This window comes from Catharus ustulatus, chromosome 22 (assembly GCF_009819885.2).
Source record: "Catharus ustulatus isolate bCatUst1 chromosome 22, bCatUst1.pri.v2, whole genome shotgun sequence".
Taxonomy (NCBI): domain Eukaryota; kingdom Metazoa; phylum Chordata; class Aves; order Passeriformes; family Turdidae; genus Catharus; species Catharus ustulatus.
In genome coordinates this window covers 10130409-10145755 of record NC_046242.1, presented here as the reverse complement: position 1 = coordinate 10145755, position 15347 = coordinate 10130409, and the positions used below count along the sequence as shown (strand labels likewise).

The window sequence follows — 15347 nt, the reverse complement described above, 5'->3', positions numbered from 1 at the left end:
GGGAGCTGCTCTGTGCTCTGAGAGCAGTGCTGCCTTCAGAGGCACTCCCAGCCTGTCCTGGCCACTCCAGCCTCAGGGATCCCTGGCCAGCTCTGCGTGGCTCTGGGGACTCTGCTGATTTATTTCTGCTGGAAATGTGCAGCCCAAAGCACAATAGGCTTGGGATGGGCTTGTGCTGATTGAATCCAGCCCTGGGCATGACAAATCCTCCTCTTAATATTTCAATTGACTTTGGCAAACTCGCTTCCTCCTCGCGTCTCCTAAATCCCAGGGTGAGCGCTGCTGACAGTAATTCCCACTGCTGGCTGGGCAGTGCCTGCCCTTCCCTGAGGTTGGGACCTGTGGGATTTGCAAACACCTCCCTGCTCCAGCCTCCCATGGAGCGAGATGTTTCCTCAGCTGCCAGATTTGGGAATGCTCTTTGTGGGGCCCTGCTCGAATGTGGTGTTCTCCTCTCAGTGGGACCTGGAGCTGGGGCCCTGCAGTGGCAAACACCACACTCAGGGTGGCAAACACCACGCTCAGGGTGGCTGGCTGAGCTCCCTGAGGGGGCTGCACGCTCTGACTGGGGTCTCAGGGGTGTCCAGGCCCTTCCATGCCTTTGGCAGTTGTGCTTGGGGCTGCCCCTGGATCCCTGACAGCGTCCAAACCCGGGCTGGATGGGACTTGGGGCACCCTGGCACAGTGGAAGGTGTCCCTGCCCATGCAGGGCTGGTTCAGGATGGGCTTTAAGATGCTAAAACCTTTTACCTGCAGGTCAGTGCAGACCCCTGTACTCTCTGTAATTATTACCAAGGCTGAAATCTGCACTCTAAGTTTTGGGAAATCCCATTTTCCTAAGGCTCCACTGCTCTGGCTCCCCTCAGTCCTCTCCAGCACCCAGAGGCAGCAGCTGCTTTGCTGTTTGCTCCTTCAGTTCCTGCCTCAGACACTGGGTCCGAGCTCAGCCCACCCCTCTCACACCCACTGCAGCCTGGGGTGCTGCTCCAGCCCCTCCTCCAGGCCAGGTTTTGCTCCATTCCCATGAAACAAAGGCAGATTATGACAACCACCCTCTCTTTTCCCATTTTTGTGGCAGGGAGAAGATGCCATTCCACCATGTGACAGCTGGCTTGTTGTACAAGGGCAATTACCTGAACCGCTCGCTCTCGGCCGGCAGCGACAGCGAGCAGCTGGCCAACATCTCCGTGGAGGAGCTGGATGGTGAGTGGGGCTGGGGGGTGGGTTCGGCTCCTCTGCACCTTCCTGCTGTCCCCTGCATGGGAGGCAGCTGCAAAGTGGGACAGCTCAGCAGATCAGGGACAGAGAAGGTCCCTGACCAAAGCTGTGCAGTGATTTTAGTCTCAGCTTTTGTCCTTGTGCAGCTTTTTGAAGCCTGCATTTTATGGGCAAAATGGGAAAATTGAGGCTCATGCTGTCCCAAAGATTTAGTTTTCCCTGGGACTCTGCAGAGCTGAGTCTGTACTTCCCACCAAGTCTCATTTGCTTTGAGGCCTTCCTAAAGGGAGGTTCCTCTCCATGTCTCAATGTAACAAGATGCATGGAGGTAGTTTGTGGCTTAAGAAGATGGAAAGACTTTAAAATTCCATTTTCCAGCTCAGTGGTACAGAGCACAGAGCAGCCTTAGTCTGCCATGGGCCATCAGGAAGGCTGTCCACGTGTGCTGCCTGGAGGATCCCATCATTTCCCCCTAGAAATGATGTTAATCCCTTCTGTCCTGGCCCAGGATGTGTGGCCAGGTACAGCCCATCTGGTTCAGGGAGGAATCCTCTCTTTTGTAGAGGATTTGTGGCTCACCAGGGTCATTTAACTCAGAAATGTTAAATAATTAGAATTATTGTTGTTGACAGCTGGTCTTTGAGTATTGTGGAATGAACTGGAGCCCTTGGTTTGCTCTCCAGTGGACACTTGGTACAAACCATGGTCAGAATCAGGGGCCTCAATGGAGAACTTTTTGAGGGAATGATCAAGGGAAGGGTGCAAGGTGGAACTGGTTCTTCCAGGACAGCCTGGAGGCATTTTGGAGAAATAGGAGGCCAACATTTCTGCCCACCCTGCCCTTTTTCTTGTGTGCTTTGGTAAATCAGACCTTAACTTCCCAGCCTTTCCAACTTGGAGCCTTTGGATTTGGGTTTGTGAGCTTTACATGAATTTAGGTCAGGTACCAACAGTGTTTTCCTCTTCCCAGCAAGGGTGTGAGGACACAGCTCAGGTGAGAGACAACCTGAGAAACCACTTCAGTGCAGCTTAGCTCAGACCCAGGAACCCCAGGACCGCCAAGGTCACATTCTGGGCTCTTCTCCTTGGAGCTTGGCTTGAAGGTTTGAGTTCAGCTGAGCTGAACTGGCTCAGGTTCTCCTCATCACAAAGCTGCCAATAGAACGGCCAGGCACAGCTTTGCCTTGTCCCTGTGCAGGGTCAGGGGGCTGCTGAGCACACGTGAGGAAGGAGGAGATCCTGCAGTTCACGCCAAGCGCAAACAAGGATTTTCTGTTATTCCTGTCCTGACTAAAGCACAGCTGCTGTAATTGCCTGATAGATTTGCAGAGAACTGTCAGGAGCTGCTTGAAGTGGCCCCGGGGCAGGAACCGCTGGCAGGGCCGTGCAGGCACGGGGATGCTCGTCCTGGGCTTACTTCCCTGCCATTCACATGGAAATGGGGAGGGGATGGAAACCTGGTGAGGGAATGGAAACGGGGCTGTGCTGGTGAGGGAATGGAAATGGGCTGTGCTGGGAATGGAAACGGGGCTGTGCTGGTGAAGGAAGGGAAATGGGCTGTGCTGGGAATGGAAACGGGGCTGTGCTGGTGAAGGAAGGGAAATGGGCTGTGCTGGGAATGGAAACTGGGCTGTGCTGGTGAAGGAAGGGAAATGGGCTGTGCTGGGAATGGAAACGGGGCTGTGCTGGTGAGAGGATGGAAACTGGGCTGCGCTGGTGAAGAAAGGGAAATGGGCTGTGTTGGGAATGGAAACGGGGCTGTGCTGGGAATGGAAATGGGGAGGGAATGGAAACCTGCTGAGGAGATGGCAACTGGGCTGTGCTGGGAATGGGAATGGAAACGGGGCTGTGCTGGTGAGGGAAGGAAACCCAGCCTCATTTCCAGCCTTGCCCTGCTGTCCCTGGTCCCGTGCGGAGCCCTCGGGCATCGCTTTGTCCGAGGGAGCTGCGGGAGGAGCTGGAGCCCAGCCCCGCCTGCCCCGGGAGAATCCGCCGCTCCAGAAGCGCGGATCGTTGCCGTTAATTAACGGCAAATGAGGGAAATGAGGTGTGGAGGAGCCGCCTTTGGAGAGAGCAGCCGAGTGCTGCCAATTGGAGTCACCGAACGGGCGTGGGAGCGCTGGGGATGGGATCCTCCGGGTCCTGTCACAAAATGCTGCGGGAGGCTGGACGGAGCTCTTCACCTCAGCATCCACTCATTGCCTGCTGTTAAGCACAGGCTCGGGTTCCAGTTAAGACGCATTCGTTGCTGTACACTCCTCTTGGGTGTTCCTTTGCCATGGGGGTGTCCCCAGTTCTGGGACAGCACCGGAGCTCCACCTCAAGTTATCCTCTTCCACCTGCAGGCACAGGAGTGGCACCAAATTGGTTCATGTCAGAAAAGCCAGAACAGCAGCAGAAGCTGGAGATGTTTTTCCATGTGCCAGCAGTGTTCAGCCTCTGGAATTTATATTTAAAACGAAGTCAGCAGTCTCCACCTCCCTGTGTTTTGTCTCTAATACCAGATCAGCGCCTGACGGTGCTGGTAATTGGGGAAGGTTCACTGCCTAAACCCCAAACAGAATTAGTCTTTCTGCCTTTAAGCATCAACTGTCTGAGGATGAGTAACAAAATGTTCTTCCTTGAGAAGTTAATGTCAGGCTATTGGAGCTCTGTGGATGGATCAAGCTGTGAGAGCTTGATGCCAGTAACAGATTTGCATTTCATCTTCCAAGCTGGGGAAGAGATGCCAAAATTCTCCTTGGTTTCTTTTTCAATGAGATTTTGGTCCTGAGGGAGTTCCAGCCTATTGAGAAATTCCAGTCACACAGATTAAATTATGATAGGTTTGGAGCTGGAGGAGTCAGTGGGAATTTTCTATAACGTTCCTCTGTGCTCAAAGCTCCAACAAGTGCCTGATCTGTTGGGTTCTTTCCAGCAGATCTCTTTTCATTCTGTGTCTGGCAGTGTGTGTGTCAGCACTGTTCACTTGGGAAGGGTTTCTGGGATGCTGCAGGGACGGTGCTGCAGCCTGACCCCACTCCCAGCTCATCCTACAGGGAATACCAAGGAGTTCTCCCTGTTCCAGCTGCAGGTGGGGGCTGGGGGAGAATAGGGAGATGAGGAAATGGAAAAGAGCTCTAATTTTGAGTAGTGTAAGGGGAGAAGGAGCCCAGGGATTGGGGTGAATGCTCAAAGTGCTGCTCTGCCTCTTCTCTGAGAGGTTATTTTCCAAATGAATTTTCATGGAATCCCAGAATCCCAGAATGGTTTGAGTTGGGAGGGACCTTAAAGCTCATCCAGTCCCACCCCTGCCATGGCAGGGACACCTCCCACTGTCCCAATGTCCAGCCTGGCCTTGGGCACTGCCAGGGATCCAGGGGCAGCCACAGCTGCTCTGGGCACCCTGTGCCAGGGCCTGCCCACAGGGACAATTCCTGCCCAATATCCCACCCATCCCTGCCCTGTGGCAGTGGAAGCCATTCCTTGTGTCTTGTTTCTCCATCCTTGTCCCAAGTCCCTCTCCAGCTCTCCTGGAGCCGCTTCAGGCCATGGAAGAGGCTCTGAGGTCTCCCTGGGAACCTTCTCCAAGTGAACAATCCCAAATTTCTCAGCTTGTCTCCATAGGGGAGGTGGTCCCATCCATTTATCTACTTCATGGCCTCCTCTGCCTTGCTCCAACAATTCCCCTGGGGACATTCCATGCTGGGGACACCAGAACTGTGTCCAGTTTCCCAGGTGAGGCCTCAGGAGAGCACAGGAAGTTTTTCCCTGCAAAACTTTGCTGACTGGCAGCAGCCATCTGTCATCCCTAACTCCACTCTGTTTTTTTCCATGCTGCTGCCTCCGAGCATGCTGCTGGCAGCAGGGGGAGGCTGGGAGAGGAGAGGTCACTCTGCTCATGGTGTCTATTCCCAGCAGCAGCATTTGCTATTTGTGGGGCTGGAGTAGTGTGAGGGTGTTTGGGAGCTGTCACAAAGGGAATTAACTTGCCCAGAGCTAAATCGGGAGATCCTTAACTTTGTAACTCGGGATAAATGACAGAGCTGGAAGTGGCAGCTCATCCATAGCCTGGCTCTGAGGGACTGGAAGCATGGAGGGGTCTTGGGTGGATGTTATTGCCATATACTTGGAGGTTTCTATGAAATGATAAATTCAGGCTGGGAGGGGCCGTTTTACACAGATTTTCTGGCTCTTGTTGGTTGACATAAAATCATGGCACAGTTTGTGCAGACTCTGAGCTTTCCACGTCCCTTTCAAGGCAGCTCCTGTCCTCACGTTCTGAACCATCAGGAGTATTTTTAATAAAAAATGTTGGATGGAAATAATCATGTCAAGCTTGAGTCATCCACCTCCACAGGCACTATCTAAAGGGTATTGTCAGGAGGGAAAAACATTTCCAGAGTGGGAATGTGACAAATCTCACCTGAAGAGAGGCACATGCATGATAAGCAGGCTTGGGGGAGATGCAAGTAGAGCCTTGCAGAGAAACCCAAATGTGAACCACGGCAGCAGCATTTGTCCAGGCAGACATCCCAATAAATCCTCACCTGAGCCAGGCTTCTCTGGAATCTGCAGCAGGAAATGTTGCTGCAGGGCAGTGTTGGCATCTGGTGCCTTGCCTGTGGAGCTCCTGCCTCAGGTGGGGCTGGGGATGTCTGTGGGTTTTTTTCTAGACTGGGAGAGATTTTTGGGCTTCTTGCAGTCCCTAAGGTCACGCTCCAGGGTGGTAGTGCCAGGGTTTTGCCTGATTGAGCTGGAGGTGTGAGCAGAGCAGCCCAGGAAAAGGGACTGCAGGAGCTTGGGATGCAGGGGAATACAGGGCAGGAATGTGGGCACTTCCCTCACCTGGAGGCTTTCCCATCCTTATGGATTATAAAGCACAGCAGATGCCTGATTTCTGCTGCTTCTTCCCAGCACCTCCCCTCTGCTGCCAGCTCTCACCTGGGTCTCTCTCTTCTGGGTGGAGAAGACATCCCTGAGCAGCTCCAGAGTCCACTGAAAGCAGCTCCTGGGGGAATTTCAGGTTCCTGGTTAAGTGCTGCTGCACATGGAGCTGGGATTAGCAGCTGTCTCCTGCTGGCCAGCAATGCAGGCAGGGCCAGGGTGCTCAAGGGCTGGTGGGGCTGCAGCCCCAGAGCAGGGCAGGGTGGCAATTGTGGGGCTGGGGACACTCTGGGTAGAATGGGCCAACATCACAAGGACAGCTGTGCCATCCTAACCTTGCCTCTGGAAATCAGCCCAGGTCGGGGCTGTTCACCCTTCTCTGCACATCTGGTGACAGTCCTTGGGTGTTGGGTGTCCTGGGAAGGAGGGGTTGTGTCCTGCAGGGCTCTGTCACCAGCCAGGCTCCTTTGGGGGCTGTTATTTAACAAAAACCCCCTGAGCCAGGAGATTGTGGCCGCTCCAGAGCTGCTTCTCTGCACTGTTATCATGAGGGCTTGGTAAGATTCCCTAGCTAGAACCAGAGCTGCTGTGCCACAGTTCCTGTCCCTCTCCAGAGGCTGAGTTTTCACTGGCACTTTAATCCTGCAGGTGGGAAAGGGCAGAGAGAGTCTGCCCAGCTGAGGATTGATTATCTTCTGTGTTCCAGGTGGGATCCAGGGAACAGCAGCAGGGATGAGCTCCAAGAGGGAGACCCAGGGCAGACAGGCATTAGTCAGTGGGCTGAGTCATGGAGCAGCAACAGGCTGAGTCTGCTCAGCTTCAGGGAGAGGAAAAAACACCTGGAAAAGGGGAATAGGGAAGGGAAAGGAGAAAGGAAAGGAAAAAAGAATAGGAATTTCCTGGGATAGGAGATGCTCTGGACTTGGATCCCTGCACAGCTCTACAAGTCTACACCCAGTGCAAGCCCTGCAAGCATTAATGCAGTAGCTGGGACTGTATAAAGCTCATTTGCTGTTTCCCAGAGCTCTTTTCCAAGGGAGGTTCATCCCCAGTGTCACTGCTGTGAGTGGCTATGGCTGGAAATGGAATTATTTCTGTCTGCTATTGAGCTGTGATGGAGTTTCGTGCCCTTGAATATCAAAGTGTGCCAGCACCATTCCCAAGCTGCTGGGGACAGGAGCAGCTCCATCTCTTCCTTCTGCCAATTTTCCAGCTACAGCTTGGAATTCCAGTGTGGATTTCCTTGAGACTTGGGAGTTCCAGGTATGGAGCAGCCTTCCTAAGGAAATCATAAAATCCAGTGCGGTGTTAATGTTCTGAGGATCACAGAACCCTTGACAGGTTTGGGTTGGAAGGGACCCTAAAGCTCATCCAGCCCCACCCCTGCCATGGCAGGGACACCTCCCACTGTCCCAGGCTGCTCCAGCCCCAATGTCCAACCTGGCCTTGGGCACTGCCAGGGATCCAGGGGCAGCCACAGCTGCTCTGGGCACCCTGTGCCAGGGGCTGCCACCCTCCCAGGGAATTCTGCAGGAATTCTTGGGTTCCAGGTTCCCATTTGCTCCAGACAGTTCCTGAGTGGGGAAGGGGTGTCTCCCTGTCCCTGGAGCTGGGACAGCTCAGCCCTGAGGAGGCTGCAGGGATCCCCCAAGGCAGAGGTTTGTGGGTGTCACTCCCTGTGCTGTGTCCCATCAGGGCTCTCCTGCATTCCTGGCAGCACTGCCTGAGGGGAGGCCCCTGCCCAGCACAGCTCCATTCTCCTGAGCTCCCTTTGGGAATCCTTTCCTGTGGCAGTGGGGTCCTGTGTGCCACAGACACTCATCCAGCACCCACCTTCCCCCTTCAGCCTCCAGGAAAGCTCCTTTTCCCTGGAATCAGCATCACTTCCCTCCCCAGACCGGCAGTGAAGGGTGGGGACACCCAAAGGGTGGGAGCACAGGGAGGTCTGCAAAGGAACTCCAGGTTCTGAGTTTTGAGCTGCTGCATTGCATTGGAGCCACTGGGGAGGGGGGATGAGCTCTGAGAGTCTCCAGCACTGGAGCTCCTCAGCAGGAAGGTGGCAGAAAGCTCTGGATGGGGGGATACTCCAGAGCAAAGAGTGTTTCCATTCTCCTTTACATCCCAAGTCCTGCACAAGGAGCCTGGCCTTTGGCAGGTTGATTTTCCAGGGGACAAACCCAGCCTTTGGAAGGGCTCCAGGGCTCTGCTTTCCCTCCCAAGGGGGAATGTGTCACCTGGACTCCCTGCCCCCAAAGTCCAGGAGCAGGCATCAGCAGCATCTCCAAGGAAAGAGTCCTTGCAGCAAGAGAGTACAAATAAAATGGGATTGGCTGCCAGCAAATTAAAATGACAGGGACACCATCTGGACAACAATTAAAGGGATGGTTTGAGCTCCAGCTATGCTGACACAGTTTGGGAACGGGCTGCTGAGACAGGGGGGATATTCAGATATCCTTGGGCAGGGCTGGAGGATTCCTGGATTATTGTAGTGGAGGTGGAGCCTGTTTGAGCTGGAAAAAGATGAATTTGGGGAGAGGAATCCAAAACGTGCCTTGGTGCAGCTCCTTTTGGGTCTGCTGTGGGTGTCTCTCTCACCAGAGGTGCTGCTGAGGCTTTGCTGCTCCCTGGAATTCCATGGATCCTGCCAGGCCAATGCTTCCATGGCTGGGAATTCGCTGCCTGTGTCCCCTCCAGCCACAGGAACGGAGCAAATCCACATCAGGAGCTAAACCTGCCTTAAAAGGCATTTAAATCTGGCTATGACACATTTATCCAATTTTTAATAGGGATTTTTAATTTTTGATGCAAGCTCCTAGGGTGGATCATTAATTTTACAAGTTCTTCAATCCCTGGTGTTAAACCTGGGTTTAGCAAGTCCCTGCTATTCCACGAAATCTTCCTGGATGTGCAGCAGTCTCAGCCTCACCTGCTGCCCTATTGTTCTGCTGAGCTGCTCCCCAGGCAGTGACACTGCCTGGGACAGGGCTCCTGCAGCCCAGAGCTGTGAGATTCCCTGCACAATCCCTGCACATTCCCTGCAGGCTGAATGCCTCTGTGTCCCCCATTTGCCTGGATGGGAAGAGCTGTGGATTCAGGGTGTGGTTGGTGTGTTGTGCACACCCAGCCAGGTTCCAAACACATCATTCCCTGCTGGCCCAGGGACCATTCCCAGCTCCAGGGACCTTTTGGGATGGGGTTAGTCTGTCCAGAGCACCTCTCCCTGGCAAAAGGAGGCATCAGTTCCTGCCCGAGGCTTTTGGGGCTGGGCAGGGCTGGCAGTGCCACAGGAACAGATTTTGGACATCCCCCACCCCATAAAGGGGCCTCTTTGGATCAGGGGGAATTGTCCCAGCCATCCAGCTCCTTCCCTGGCTACAGGCCCTGGAGAAACCTCAGTGCTGCAGAAGCCACAGCAGTTCTGGGGACTCAAAATCCCTCTGAAAAGCCATTTCTTCCCATTTAACTGCACAGGCAGAGGCACAAACCCAGCCTGCTTCCTGGATTTAAGCTGCCTTAGGCATCCCTTGGTGGCACTCAGTGCTGAGCAAATGGTTCATTCTTTATTTCAGTTCCTGGGGCCTCTCAGTGCTGGGCTCAGGAGCTCAGGGAGGGCTGGGAAAAGGGCTGGCCAAGCTGCCAGTGGAGGAGCTGGGACAGGGATGGCTCTGGTGAATGCCAGCAGGACAGCCCTGGATGGACTTGAGGGGCCCGTGGGGCTGCCAGGGCTCTGCTCACTCAGACAGGGTCTCAGAGCTGCCCTTTGAAGATCCATCCTTTAATTACCCTGATTCAGAACCCTGCAGGGTCTGGAGATGTTCCTGGTGTTCTGCCTGCCAGGCTGGTGGGGCAGTGCAATGCCAGTTGTCCCTGAGGGCCATGGGGACAGGGATTTCAGCCAGGAGGTGACATTCACTTCGGCACATGAGCTGTAATCAAGCCCCAGCCCAGCAGAATCCGTGCCTTGGCTCCTCAGAGCAGCCTCCTCTCCAGTGTACAAATACCTGCAAAACCCCCACTGAAATCTGTACAGGGGAACATTCAGAAATGGGTTTTGCCCCTAAATTAGGAGGTTTAGGGGTCAGGTGCACACTAGAGAAGCAGAAGGACAATCCCTGTTCACAGTCCTCACTGGGATGTTTTGGCTGCCACTGATTCCTCTGTGCCTCAGTTTACTGGGCAGCAGAGAAATTTGGGAAGGGGGAGAAGCCACCACAGCCTTAGGAGCTGCCAGAACCTCTCCTCTGTGGCTTCTGCTCCCCATGAGCACTGGCTTTGCCTGGAGTCCCCAGTGCCCATGTCCCTGTGGTCCCTGCTGGTGACACAGGGGGGTGGCACAAGGTGGCACAACGCTGCTGCAGTGGCAGGGACAGAAACCCAGTGACTGAGAGGTCTCACCTGGTGCCTTTGAAGGGTTTGTTTTCAGATGCCACTTGAGCAGAACCTTTGGAACCACCACCAGATGTCAAGGTCAGTGCTCCTGGTTTGGGTGGGAACACTGCCTGTGCTACTGTCAGGATCCCAGCCCTGCTGCTCCAGGGAATATCCATCACCTGCAGGCTCTGCTGAGGGACAGTACGGTCCTGTCCCCATGTCCCCGTGTGCCAGAAAGTGCCTTTCCTGTCCTGAGGCCCAGCCAGGGCCCTGGCACAGTGAGCAGGGTGTGAGGCCAGCAGAGGGATGTCAGCAGTACCGGGAATTGAACCTGGTTGTCCTGTCCCTCTGCTGGAATTCTCTGTTTGCCACTTCCCCTTGCCCAGACATGGGTGCTGAGACATCACAGCCTCAGCTCAGATGAGAAAGAGGTGCCAAGGGTTCATTAAATGGATTGTGCAAGGATGCTCCCTCAGGATCTGCAGTGCATGTTCCCAAAAAGTCAGAGCTGGGGGAGCAGCAGAGGAGGGGAGGAACAGGGGGGCTGTGCCCCAGTGGGACGGGGCAGGATGGGGGGGAAGGAGCAGAGGGCAGAGGGTCTGGAGCTGGGGAGGAGCTGAGAGGAGCAGCCTCCAGCTCTGGATTTGCTGTTCCCGGGGCCACAGCAGCCAGAGCCATGAGCAGCCATGTCCAGCTGTCCCTGGACCCTGCAGCCACAGCCTGCACCCAGGTGACCTGTGCTGCTCTCCCAGCTCTGGCTTTGGTGACATCAAAGTGCATCTGTAGGAGCCCTTGGAAGTCTGACCTTGGACACTCATCCATGGGGTGCCACTCTGCCAGGGACCCTGGTGCTCCCAGGCACTGGGGCTGTGCAGGGCTGCAGGGACCGCAGCCGGGGCTGTGAGGGACAGGGATGCTCTGGGAACAGCAGGGAGGGACAGGAGAGCTCAGCCCCCTTTGCTTGCTGATCTGACCATGGATGCCAGGAGTGCCCAGGGGCACAGGGAGTGTTCAGGAGCACAGGGAGTGTTCAGGAGCACAGGCAGTGTCCAAGGGCACAGGCAGTGTCCAAGGGCACAGGGAGTGTTTGGGGGGACAGGGAGTGTTTTGGGGGCACAGGCAGTGTCCAAGGGCACAGGGAGTGTTTAGGGGGCACAGGCAGTGTTTGGGGGGCACAGAGAGTGTTTGGGGGGTACAGGGAATGTTTGGGGGGTACAGGCAGTGTCCAGGAGCACAGGGAGTGTTCAGGTGGGAGCTGCAGTTTTGGAGCTCTCTGGGAGCCCTCGGTGCCAGCAGCCACTGCAGGGTGAGAGCACTGCAGCTCCTAGGGCTGGTGCCAGACCGGCTCAGGCTGTTCACTCTCCAAATGAAATGAGTTAAGGCTGAGCCGTGGTTTTGGCAGGCTGAGCTCAGCCCAAGGCCCTGCCCTCCCCCTGTCCGGTGATGCTGGGCAGGGAGGGCTCGGCCAGGGGCTCTCTGGGACAGCCTGGCCTTGCACCAGGTGGGGTTTGTGGGATGAGCAGAGCCAGGATCTCTGTCTGCTTTTATCTCCTGTTCACCCCCACCCCAAGGGCTCCTGTGGCTGGACCCAGGTGGGAGGGACACAAGGGAGGGACAGTGGCAGTGCTGGGACATGAAACAACACTCAGAATGACAGGAGGTGCTGGAGCTCAGTGCCCAGGTCTGCAGAGTCCTGGCACCGTTCAGCAGTGGGGACAGCAGCTGGGATGCACATCTGGCTGGAATTGGGATGGGTTGGACAGGCAGGGAGCTGCTCAGACCCAGCTGTGTCCTGCCTGGAGCTGAGGGGTCACAGCAGCACGAGCCAAGTAAGAGCAAGAGAAAGAACTCCCAGAAACGTTGACACTTGGAATTTTCAGTCTTTAGCAGTGCAGAACAGCACAAAGGCTTTCTGAAAATGTCTCCTTTATTTTGATAACAGTTCTGGTGGAAAAAAAAACAACAAAAGAAAGAAAACCCCCAAGCTTTGGTAGTGAATTATATTTGTGTCTCATGGTCCTGAATGCGCATCATTAAGATGTCATTTAGGAGAAGTCTCTCTAAATAAGCCATTAGAACACAAGCCTATTAGAAACATCTGGGATGAGGCAGTAGTTTGTATTTTAGGATTATTCTTTTGGGCAATTTCTTTTTAATTTGTGAGGAAACACAAATCTCATTACTTTCCTTTCAAGGAAATCAAATCCAGGGTGTGAGATTGTGTGAACAGCTCTGGGTGGGCAGGGGCAGGGACGGGCTCTGGAACCGATTGGAATTGCTGCTACTTCTTTTGTGCTCAGCAATTCCTCTCGTTTGCACATGAGGAGGGGATTGTGCTGTGGGGACACAGCAATTTCTGCCCTTGCCGTGGAGAGCTGTGTTTGCCAGCCTGTCTGAGGGATGGAATGCCCAGCACAAGCACTCAGTGGAGCTTGTCACTGCTTTGGAAATTTGATTCCAGTGCTGGAGGAGGGAAAATGAGAAAATACAGGGTTGGATGTTCTGTCCTGCTTTGCTCCTGAGGGAAGTGGATGTGAGATGGGCTGAGGTTCCCTCTCTTAAAGCACAAGGACCAACAACGTCCCTGATTGTACAAATGTGTTCCTCAGGGACTGCAGGGAGAGTTAACAGCCCCAGAACAGGCACTGCCTCCCAATGCAGCTCTGCAAATAGGGGATTGTTCCATTTATTGAAGTTTAAAAATAAGTGGATGCCCCTACTTTTTTTTTTTTTCTATTTTTTTTTTCAATCTGAGCCAAATCAGCACATTTCAATTTTTGCATTTTTCTCCCATGAAGCGGAAGCTATGGAGGAAAAAAGAATTCTCATCTCTTCCAAAACAAAGTGTTTCATTTTGAGTCTGAGCTTTTTCACTCAGTTCTGCCCTGAAGGTGTGGCAAACGTGCAGATTTAGGCTGGCCAGGTCCCAGCTTCCACAAAAGATCAAATCCAAACATTTCCTTCCAGCCTGGACACGGGGCCAGGGCAGTGCTGGGAGCTGATGAGGTGTCCTGGAGAGGCTGGGTCTGGTTTGGGGAAAGCTCTGCAGGACACAGATTGCCTCAGGATGGTTCTTTTCCAGCCAAGCCAAGGGCACAGGAGCAGCGCAAGGATTTGGGCAGAGATGTGCAGGGATCCCTCCCATCCTGCACAGGGAGTGGGGTCACACTCCCACGTGCTTTCACTGCTCCCCTGAGGGGCTCCCAGGAGCCAAGCCCAGGTTCTGGCAAAGCCCAGGAATGGCCATTCCAGCCCAGCAGTAAAAATATCCCTGGTTTGGCTTGGCTGGGATGCAGCAGGGACACTTCCCAGCCCATTCTGGGAAGGGGCTTAGGGAGCTGACAGCTTCTGCAGGGTTCATTCCAGAGACCTTCCAGGCTCCTTTCCCCACAGCTTTCCTTTGCTGGATTCCTCATCCTCCCTTTTGTCTGGCTCTCACTTTTCACAAGAAAAGGATGGAATGTATGAGCTGAGGAAATGGCAGCAAAGCAAATCAAGAGTCTGGTTAAATACAAGGCTCTGGAGGGGGAGTCTGGCTTCTGCTCAGGTTCCCTGCTGTCCTACACAGGGTCTGGTGTTTCCAATTTGCTTTTTTTCCTCCTTGGATGAAGAGATGTGCTTTGATTTCTGCAGCTGCTATCAATGAGAGTAAGGCTGAGGTGTCCCTTCAGGGCTGGCAGAAGGAGATGGGATTAGACAGCAGCTCACACTTCAGGAGCTGTTCTCAGCAGCTCCTGGGGGTTTGGAGAGGAGTTTTTAGGTGATTGAAGGGTTCAGTTTATTTCCCGTGTAAGAGAGCAGCAGGCCAGGGCTCTTGGCTGGATGTCACCTGGGTGTCACCTGCTGCCACCTGAGCCCAAGGGACACCTCGTGTGTGTTGCTGTGGGATTTGCTGAGGGGAAGGAATTACTTCTTGTGCTCTGGGGGTGTCTCTGCTGAGGTTTATCTGCAGTAAAGGAGACCAGAATCTGCTGTTTTCAGGTGTTTAGTTTGATTATTTCACCTTCTCACCCAAAAATTCAGGCTGGAATCACAGTGTGGAGGCCTGGCATATAAAAAGCTCTGCTGATGTGTTGAGAGTGCCTGTTTCTCCATCCCAGCAATGTTTGAAGCCAAACGTGGCACATCCCTGGAGCTCCTCTGCATGGAGAAGCTGCCCTTGGAATGTTTCTCAGGACCAGCAGGGTTGGTGTCTCTGCTCAGCCAAGGGAAGAGCTGAGCTTGGGGAAGGACTCAGTGTCTCCCAGGGAAAACATGCTGATTTTACAAATGTGAAATTCTGACCCCAGTGATGGAGGCAGGAAAATTCCCATCGATGGAGCTGGGCTGTCACTGAAGGAATCACATAACTGGTGATGTTCTTAGAGTCTTTCTCATTCTAATAGAAACCTTTTAGAGATCAGCTCCTAGAGAAAGTTTCACCCTCCTGAGTTTCAGTTCCTGAGTGCTGGAAGATTGGATGTCACATCCCAGCCTGGGGGGTTTCTGGGATGCAGTGCCCATGAGCACAGCTCATTGTGCCATCCTTCATCTACTGGCTGAGGAGGACTCAGCTCTGGAGGCACAAGCCAGTCCCATCCCAGTTTGTCATGCACTGGAGTGAGCCTGGCTGTGAGAGAGGCTGGCCCCAGGCTGGGCTGGGTGTTTGGGCTGGGAATCCGCGGTGGAACAGAGAGAGGCTCCTTTGAACCTCTCTCCTTTGGGTAATTATCAGTATGGTAATTTATGTGCTTCATTAATAATCAACTCTCTGCATTCCCTTACCTCTCCCAGCTCCTGCAGCCTCTGAGGCTTTGATGGGATGAGAGCAGCACAAATTAAGAGAATGGGCTGAAAAGGGAGGCTCTGAGGCAGGAAGGCTACAGACCCAGCTGGTTTTGCTCTTAAACAGA

The 15347-nt window shown here is 54.0% G+C and overlaps 1 protein-coding gene across 5 annotated transcripts in view; it reads left to right on the top strand.

The window, feature by feature from the left end:
* Positions 1-15347, top strand: part of CALN1 (calneuron 1) — a 140809-nt gene that overhangs the window by 40091 nt on the left and 85371 nt on the right. For all 5 annotated transcript variants that reach the window (XM_033078551.2, XM_033078555.2, XM_033078552.2 and 2 more), the window contains one exon: positions 1079-1203. In XM_033078551.2, coding sequence (XP_032934442.1) covers positions 1079-1203 — 125 coding nt within the window. The remainder of the gene's footprint in view (positions 1-1078; positions 1204-15347) is intronic.